Source organism: Orycteropus afer, unplaced genomic scaffold (assembly GCF_000298275.1).
Source record: "Orycteropus afer afer isolate SDZICR_OR568_19922 unplaced genomic scaffold, OryAfe1.0 scaffold00294, whole genome shotgun sequence".
NCBI lineage: Eukaryota > Metazoa > Chordata > Mammalia > Tubulidentata > Orycteropodidae > Orycteropus > Orycteropus afer.
In genome coordinates, this window is record NW_006921881.1 from 3,738,464 (window position 1) to 3,748,083 (window position 9,620).

At 43.6% G+C, this 9,620-nt stretch overlaps 1 protein-coding gene across 1 annotated transcript in view; it reads left to right on the forward strand.

The window, feature by feature from the left end:
* LOC103206042 (zinc finger protein 664-like) overlaps nucleotides 1-3,704 on the forward strand; it is a 6,535-nt gene extending 2,831 nt beyond the window's left edge. The window contains exon 3 of the mRNA XM_007951479.1: nucleotides 2,599-3,704. Coding sequence (XP_007949670.1) covers nucleotides 2,599-3,704 — 1,106 coding nt within the window. The remainder of the gene's footprint in view (nucleotides 1-2,598) is intronic.
* The last annotated feature ends 5,916 nt before the right edge of the window (nucleotides 3,705-9,620 follow it).

The window sequence follows — 9,620 nt, forward strand, 5'->3', positions numbered from 1 at the left end:
ACTCAGAATAAAAACTTCTCTTTAACCTCACTTTTGTGCGTCCTTTTCTCCTTACTGTGGCCGTACACTAGTGAGGCACGTTCACTGATGGGCCACACATCTGGGGTCATGTTGAGTGAATGCTAAATATATAAAGTATTATCCTATCTAGTATGTGTGTGTGCTTGATTTTTTTTGTGCATGTGTTTGTTTTTCATGAGCTACGAGAAGCTCATGCATTTGATGATTAGTTCTAAACAGCTAAAAACTGTTTCACAGTCACAGACTGTGATACATTGTACCTATCATTGCCCACTACTCTACTTAGAGTATGCCATCCTTATTTATACAGTCCATCTGTGTATGTGTGTCTGTTGGTGTATTTATATGTTTGTAATTATATAGTTATATGTACATTTCTGTCTCGTTTTTGTTTGTGAATGCCAGGACTCATGGATAGGCCTTAAGGAACTCAAAACCAATATATATATTTTAAATATAGTTAATGGATCCACTTCTCCAGTCTTCATGCTGTTGGAAGAGAACAGTTGCAAAGACAGTGCAAGACATGGATAAGACAAAACTAAAAAATAGTTTCCTTTTGGTTATGATTTACCAGCATTTTAAAAATAAACTTAAATCAGCCTAAAGCACTTTCCACATATCTGAGCATATTTTATTTCAACATATTTTAGAATCAAAATAGTATTTGTAGATATTACTGTGTTGTTGTTATGTGCTGTTGAGTTGAACCTGACTCATAGCGACCCCTCCTTGGGTTTCCGAGGCAATATCACTATGGAAGTAGATTGCCCAGCCTTCCTTCTGAGGAGTGGCTGGTGGGTCTGGACCGCCAGCCCTCTGGTTAGCAGTCAAGTGCTTTAGGCACTATGCTACCAGAGCTCCTGATAATATTGTAGATAGTGTAAATATTACTGTGTGCTAGGGATTGTCCTAAGTGAATTCATTTCTGTTTTATACTTTTCAATTCCAGAATTTCCATTTTTTTTGTATTTTTTATGTCTTTATTGATATTCTCTATGTGATAAGCAATGTCATCATATTTAAAAAAAATATATTCTCCCTTTTGTTTTTTGAACATATTTATAGTCGCTGCTTTGAAGTCTATGCTATGTAAAACATCTGGACTCCCTGACAACCAGCTGCTATTGACTTTTTCTTGTATATAGCTTACACTCACATGTTTCATGTCTCATAATTTTTTCTTGATTAGACATTGTGGATAATATAGAAAATCTGGATTCTGATAATCCATCCTCCTGAGGGTGGGTTTTTGTTTGGACTAATTCTGTGGTGTCTCTTTCCCTACAGTGAGTGGCCACTGAAGCCCCTGCTCAGTTTTTTAAAATTCTTGTCTTCATTTTCCATTTTTATTTTAAGCCTTAACCTTGGGCCAGAATAGCTAATTGGTTAGCGAATGATTAGTCAGAGGGTGTGTGTGCTTAATCACCTTCGGCCAGTAAGGCTCTCATTCATAATTGATAGATTTGTGTGCATTGGAGACCATACTAAAAATTGAGGCAGTTTGCAGGTTTGCCTTCATCTTACTTTCTGTGTCTGTAAGGCCTCATGGTCGCCCTGAGATGAGTTGCTTGCTAGTGTGTGTAGCCTTGCACCTGCACACAGCCTTGCAGACCAGCAAGGCTTACTTACCAAGACCCATTTTGGGGGTTTTGTTCTCTAGATCCCCTGTTAATTTCTGGCTGACCTACAAGTTTGTTGCTTTCTTTGATCCCTTTGGAAATCTCGGGCAAGCCTTGCCTGATTTGCCACTGAGATCACTTGTTTTTGACAACGCCCCTGGGCGTGGAATTTTTCTGTCCTTTCCCTGTTGGTTTTCATGGTCTGCTCTTTGGAGAACTTTGGAGCCATTGAGCTGGGTGGGTGATGGGAGCAGCCCCAAGTTAAAATGCCACAGCTTCTCACTCATTACTGAGATTCAGTGAATAGTCATAAATCAATGGCTCTCAATTTGTTTGATGTCTTTGGTCTGTGTCCCGAGTCCTTGCATGGTTGTTTTTGACAATTTTCCCCCTCTCCTCTGAAATAATTATAAGCCAAACAGAGTTAGGAAGTTAAACCCGTTAAAACCAAGAAATACCAGTGTTTGGATTGTTTGAGTTTCTGGTGAGAAGCCAGATCACTGAGCTTGAAGTAATTGTGGACACTCTGAAGGTGTGTATCACTTTGCGTTTTCAAGGGTTCTATTTAGCAAACGTCTATTAAATAGCTGCTTAATGGTCCTGGGGGTGCTTGGGTGGTGCATACGGTTAACTGAAAGGTTGGAAGTTCAAGTCCCCCCAATAGTGCCTCAGAAGAAGTAGTGCCTGGTGACTTACTTCTGAAAAACCAGCTATTAAAAACCCTCTGGATGGTTCTGCTCTGACTTACTCCATGAATTGGAGTCAGAGTTTAATCATCCTAACAGACCTGTTAAATATTTCCTGTTTCTCTCACTTTACACGTAAGGAAAGAGGTTTAGAGATGCTGAGATTTGCAGAATCAGTCCATGGTAGCCTCAACACTAGGGCACAGATCTGTTTTGCATTAAGTCCATTCTCACCCATCTCTAACCCTGGCCTCCTCTCTCCTCTGAAGGTGATATGCCTGAAATCTCTTGCCTGCTGAAGAAGGGCTGTGAGGCTGGCAACCTCCAGGGAATCCTTTCCCCAGCTGTTTCCAGTGGGAAGGAGGCCTGCAGAGATTCTCTGGACAAGGTTCTCTACTGGCGCATCTCCGAGGGCAAGGAGCTAATCCCCTGTGCTGCTGCTGACCGTCCCTGGCCGCCGCTTTCTCCCTCTGATCCACCTAAGCCTTACGAGTGTCCAGAGTGTGGCAAGAGCTTCACTCACATCTCCAACTACAAACGCCACAGGCGTGGCCACAGCGTCAAGAAGCCCTTCCAGTGTCCGCAGTGCAACCAGCGCCTGAGCTGGAGCTCGGACCTGGTCCGTCACCTGCGCACGCACAGTGGTGAGCGGCCTTTCAGGTGTGCACTCTGCGGGAAGGGCTTTGGCCTCAGCTCGGACTACGCACGCCACCAGCGCACGCATACTGGTGAGCGCCCCTTTCCGTGTTCCCAGTGTGCGCGGAGCTTCCGCCGCAGCTCAGAGCTGGCCACACACCAGCGGGTCCACACTGGGGAACGGCCGTTTCGCTGCGCTGACTGTGGCCGTGGCTTCAGCCGCAGCTCGTCGCTGCTCACGCACCAGCGCGTTCACACCGGGGAGCGGCCCTACCGGTGTGGGGACTGCGGCAAGTGCTTCCGCATCGGCCAGGACCTGGTCAAGCACCGGCGAACCCATACCGGTGAGAGGCCCTACAAGTGTGCGGATTGTACCAAGTGTTTTAGCCACAGTGCCAACCTCATCACGCACCGGCGTGTGCACACTGGTGAGAAGCCCTACAAGTGCCCTGAATGTGGGAGGAGCTTCAGCCAGAGCTCACACCTTGTCATCCACCAGAGAGCACACACGGGCGAGCGCCCCTACCGCTGTGGTGACTGTGACAAGAGCTTCAGTAGCCGCTCCTACCTCCTTAAGCACTGCAGGGTCCATAATGGTGAGAAGCCCTATGGCTGTGATGTGTGTGGAAAGAGTTTCAGTCAGAAGAACAACCTCATCACACACCAAAAATTGCATGGGGCAGACAGGCAGCCAGGGGTGACACCCTGTGTCCTGGCCGAGCTTGGACCTGGATCCTGAGGCTCTTCACTGGGGCTAGGATGTAGCTCAGTGTGGGAAGAGCAGAAGTGACCCATTTCCAGCAGCCTAGGGCGGGACTTCACCCCTCCTCAGTGGGAATTGGCAAGGGAATATCTGGGGCTACAGTGGAAGGGGGGTGAGGTAGGGGAGCTTGGATTGATTTTCTCTGGGCACCATTTCTGGTGATCTACTTGCTCCCATGCAAATGCCTGGGGTTACTTCGTGACTAATTAGGGTCTCTGGGACTCTGGCCTCTGCTTTTTCTTGCCTTAGAACCATTTCCATGCCCCTAGATGTCTGGGGCCCCCAGGGAGCACTAGGCAGGAAATCCTTGAGCCCCTAGGGAATTTCCTGGGAGCATAAGATACCAAGCAAAAGGACAGCAGATTATATGGTCTGGGCAAAACAAGACAACCCTTTTTAGAGTTTTCTTACCCTCTAACTCTCACCCTAGGGTTTTCACCCTACACCTTAGTGGCTCATTGGAGTCTCTGATCTACCTCATAGATGATGTTAAAGAGGAAGGAGAAAGTGGTCTCGTTCTGAAGTGGTCTTCTCTCTGTTCTTACCCCCAAAATAACTTTCTGAGCTATGCAGCTCAGATGCCTTCATTTGCATCAGCCCATCAATTTGCTTTCTCAGTCCACCCAAATCTTCAGGTTTCAATTAAGAAGCCAAAATATTCCAACTTTGGTGGCACAGTGGATGGGATTTTCATTATAAATGCATTCTGCCCTTCCCCAGCTGGTGGAATTTCGTGCCTAGGTTCCGCATTGGGACAGGATGTGGTAGAAGTCTGGACAATTAGGAATTAAAACAAAAACCCAAAAAACAAACAAAAAAAAACACTTCTTGTCTTTGGTGGAACTCAGGGTTGAAGTCAAATATAGGTGGCGTTAATGACCTCAGCTTTTTCTCAGCACTGTGATGTTTCCTACTTGAAGAATTGTCAGAAGTGGTAAGTTGTAGGTGAAATCCCCTACCTGGAAAATGAGAGTTTCTAGAGGTGGAAGTTATTCCCAGGTTGCGGTGGACTCCCCACCTGCTTTCTTGGGTACCAAGTACTCTCTGTGTTAGCCTACCTTTTCACTGGAAAAAAGCTAATTTCAAATTATTTGGTGATTGGTGGAGACCAGCATTTCTCTTTCCAGATGATTTATTTGGACCAACTTCATTTTCCTGTGCTGTCTTTGGGAATTTGTTGAAAACTATTGTTCATGGTATTTTATCTTGGTTAACTAATTCTTTGGAACTTTTCAGTAGCTACCAATTTCTAGGCAGAAGCTTTTTCCTTTAATCGTGCTAATAGAGCACTCCTTCCAAAAAGGAGCTTGGTTGGAATCTACTAGCCACTCTGTAGGAGAAAGAGGCAGTCTGCTTCCTAGAGATTTACAGCCTTGGAAACCCTGTGGGGCAGTTCTGCTCTGTCCTGTAGGGTTGCTATGAGTTGACATAGACTTGGTGGCAGTGAGTTTGGTTTTCTGGTTAGCAGTCAGTTTCCTTATGCACTACACCACCAGAGCTCCTCCACCAGAGTTTGGTACTAAAAGTTAGGATATCAGAATTGTTCTGCCATCGTGTGGCTATGTTGGGTAATTGCATCTTCTCCATAACTCAATGGGCACTGATTTCTGAAATGTAGCAACTTTCCTTTGATCTAGGACCTAGGGCAATGGTTTTCCAACTTTAGTCGGGTGCAGGCATTTGACTCGGTTTGTTTGTTTTCTACTCACAAAGTTTCTGATTCAGTAGGTTGGGGAGGGCTCAAGACCTGCATTTCTGGGTTCCCAGGTGATGCTGTTGCTAGTGGTCCAGGAACTGCATTTTGAGACTCTTGGCCTAGAGTAACGAGAGGCCAGTTGTTTTGAGCGCCTAGCTTCGCCACCACAGATTCCCATCCCGCTCCAAATAAAAGGTGATGAGGGTATTTCAGTCTGTGTAAACTGTATTGACCAGATTTGGAATGGGTGTTACATGTTCTCTTGCCATTAGGGGCGCTCTATGAAATTTTTGCCCCAGTAAGCCATTAAGGAGAGCTCAGAAAAGTGTTAGGAAATAAGGAGTGGAGTTGAGGTGTTGCTTGCCTATGGAGAATCGTATTTTTGATTGGAGCAAAATTGTGACATGGACAAATTTGGACTTAGCCACCTTATGATCTTTCCATATCTTTCGTTGCCTCTAGCTGTTCCCTCTACCTGTCTGAGATCCAAGCTGTGAAGCCTTGCTCCTAACTCTTTTCCCTTAAGCTTAAAATGATAAATGGCTCAGGTAATACCTGTTTTTAGAAATTTTTGAAATAAGAACTAATCTGTGAGCCAGGCATGTTGCTTGAGACACTGCAACCTCAGATGCATTTTCTAGATTAGAATTCAGCTCATGGATATAATGAAGAAGAAAGAAAGGTGGGCCAAAAGCACAGTGGATTTAGGGAACGTGTCATCTAATCTCTTGGTCTCTCAGCCTTGGAGGAAGTAGATCTTGACCACTCGAGGATACCTCCAATAACTGATTGCTTCATGTGTGTTTTCCTTTTCTTCTGGTGAGCACATTCACATCCTCTCTGTGTTGAAAATTTCTGTGTGAAAACAGAAACACAAACTTTTATGCCCTGGGGGCTCAGGATCATAGTCTTGGGGGACACTAAAGTTAATTGGCATAAGATAGGGAACAATGACAATGTTCTACATCCTACTTTGATGAGTAGCGACTCAGGTCTTAAAAGCTTGTGAGTGGCCATCTAAGGTGCAGTTATTGGTCTCTCTTCACATAGGGAAGAAAGAAGAGTGAAGAAAAAGACAAAGGGAACAATGAGTCCAAAGGACTAATGGACCACATGAACCCCTGCCTGTATGATACTGAGACCAGAAGAACTGGATAATACCTGTCTGACTGCTCTGAAAGGGTTCACCATTGGAAATCCCAGATAGAGGGAGAAGTATGTGAAACAAGACTCAACATAAAAAAGACCAGGCCAGATCTGATAGAGACTGGTAGAATTTCTGAGACTTGCTCTTAGTCATCTTTCAAGCTTGAAACTGAGCTTACCCTGTGGTTCACCTTTCAGCCAAATGATTGACAGGCCTATAAGGTGAACAGTAATACCAGGTACACACTCGTCCCACCACTTGTCTGTCAGTTTGTCGTACTGTGGTGGCTTGCGTGTTGCTGTGAGGCTGGAAACTATGCCATCGGTATTTCAAATACCAGCAGGGTCACCCATGGTGGACAGGTTTCAGCGGAGCTTCCAGACTAAGACAGACTAGGAAGAAAGATCGGGCCATCCCCTTCTGAAAAAATTGGCCACTGAAAACTATGTGAAACAGCAAAGATACTGCAGATGGTGCAGGATTGGGCAGTGTTTTGTTGTATTTAAGGTTGCTATGAGTCAGAGGTGACTTGATGGTACCTAACAAGAACAACTACTCAGAACAATCAGCCATAGGATATAAGAAAAGAATTTGCCTAGGGATAAAGCTAAGAAGGCAGGAAGGGATAGGAAAGAAAGATGAACTAACTAACTAACCAGCTCACTGCTATCGAGTTGGATCTGACTCCTAGCAACCCCTCCTTGGGTTTCTGAGGTGGTATCACTATGGAAGTAGATTGCCCAACCTTCCTTCGGAGGAGAGGCTGGTGCGTTTGAACCACCAGCCTTCTGGTTAGCAGTCAAATGCCTTACGCACTTACATTGTGGGGATTGCAGTAAATGTCACAAAACAAAATGCGTATGAATTGTTGAATGGGAAATCAATTTGCTCTGTAAACTTTCACCCAAATCGCAATTAAAAAAACAAAAGAAACTGTGTGCCTTAGGCTCAGGGTTACAGCTCTGAATTTAAAATTTGTTACCTACTTTGAGTTTTCCATGTCAACCAAATCAACATGCTCATATTAACCAGGTTTAACGCAGTTCAGGAGTTCCTGGGTGACACAAATGGTTAACTGCTTGGCAATTAATCAAAAAGTTAGGGGTTCAAGCCCATCCAGAGTGTTATGGAGGAAAGGCCTGGCTGCTTTTGAAAGCGTCATGGAACATGGTTCTACTCGGCAATCCATGGAGTTGCCATAAGTTGGAACCAACTGGAACTGGAATGCAGTTCATGATCTGGTACTTATGGCAAAAATGGAGCAGTTACCACGATCTTTGTAAGAAGATCAGTCACAGGGAGCAGAGGGTTCTTAAAAAAACAGCCAAAGAGTAGGGAAACTGGAACCCAGCACAGAGCTCATCCGGCCCAGACCTTCTGTATATTGATGAAGCTGGAAACCAGAAAGGTGATGGGGAGGCTTTGCTCCAGGTCACCTAAGTCTAGTAGCCGAGCGGAGATGCTAATCCAGGTTTTCAGTCTCCTTAAGTTTCATTCCAGAAGGACTTCAATGTGCCTTATATAAATATGCAGAAATAAGCATGAGAGAGGCTGGGCAAATAAAAAAGTAGAATAGGAAATGTAAGGTGAAACCAGAAGCTAGGTGATTACTTCAGAATTATACTCTGTGGAAATGCACATATCCTGGAAACATGTGATGGATTTGACTGTAAACTTAGTCACTGCCAAGCAAAGAGGTAAAAGCGTTTGCTTAATTTCTTAAAAATTTAAGCATCTTCTTAAATACTCTTTCTAGATACTTATCCAAGAGAAATGGAAAGCATACAAAGTGCACACAAATGTAATACGAGCTTTATTTGTATTAAAAATTGGAAACATTCCCAATGCCTATCAATATGTAAATGGATGAACAAATTGTGTATAGTCATACAATGGAATACCACATAGCAGTAAAAAGGAATGAGTTGATAGACACCACAATATGGACAGGTCTCAAGATAATTATGCTGAATTAGAGAAGTCAGACCAAAAACAGTACATATTTCTACAATTTCGACCTACAAGCTTGTGGAACCCGACCAACACTGGGACAAGTTTCTCAGTCTGTGGTCCACTTTGAGTGGTACAGAAAACCAGAGTGGTCAAACTTGCCCCGTGGCTCAACTTTCCACCAAATAGTAGACAGGCCTGTAAGGTGAACAACACCAGGGAGGTACACACTCCTTAGAACAACCAACCATATGAAATAGAAAAGACAGCATTAGCCCAGAGATGAAGCTCAGTAGGCAGGAAGAGATAGTAAAGGACAAGTGGAAACTGAACACAGGGAGAAAGTAGCAAGGTGTTACATTGTAGGGATTGCAATCAATATCACAAAACGTGTATGAGTTGTTGGATGGAAAACTAATTTGCTCTGCAAACTTTCACCCAAATCACAATAAAGTTTTTTTTTTTTTCTTTTAAATAAAAAGAATGGTAAAACCTGAAAAGTGTTCATTGCATCTAGCAAAGTTGTTTCCTGGGAAGAAAATATTTAGTGGAATTGAGGTCTCTGTTAGTTAGAAATGCTTTCAAGTACAAGTTGTAAAAAACCCAAATCAAACTTGTTGCCGTTGAGTCAATTCTGACTCATAGTGGCTTAAAAATAGCAGAAAGGTCTAGTATCAGGTGTTGTTTCTCAATGGTGCCTTCAAGGGTCTAAATGCTCTCTAACTGCTCTCTTATGTGTGGTGTGCTGTCCTTTCATCCTTATGCTTTTAATCTCATGGTACCAAGATGGCTACTGCAGCTATAGTTATGTCTTTGCATTAACCCTTTCATGACCCAATTATTTTCTAGTTTGAATTTTTTCATTGATACCATGTGTTTTGGTTAATGGAAGCGTGCTGAATCACTGAATGTTTCTGAATTTTTGGTAGGTAGTATGGAATTTTTTTCTTGCCTCATTCCCTAAGCGTACCCTTATAGTCTTGAGGGACATCCATTGTCACACAAATCCTACCCCCAAGACTTACCTCATTTGGTACAGTAAAGAATGAATGATGTATATTAACCATTTTTTCACACAATAAATACTCAGTTAACATTA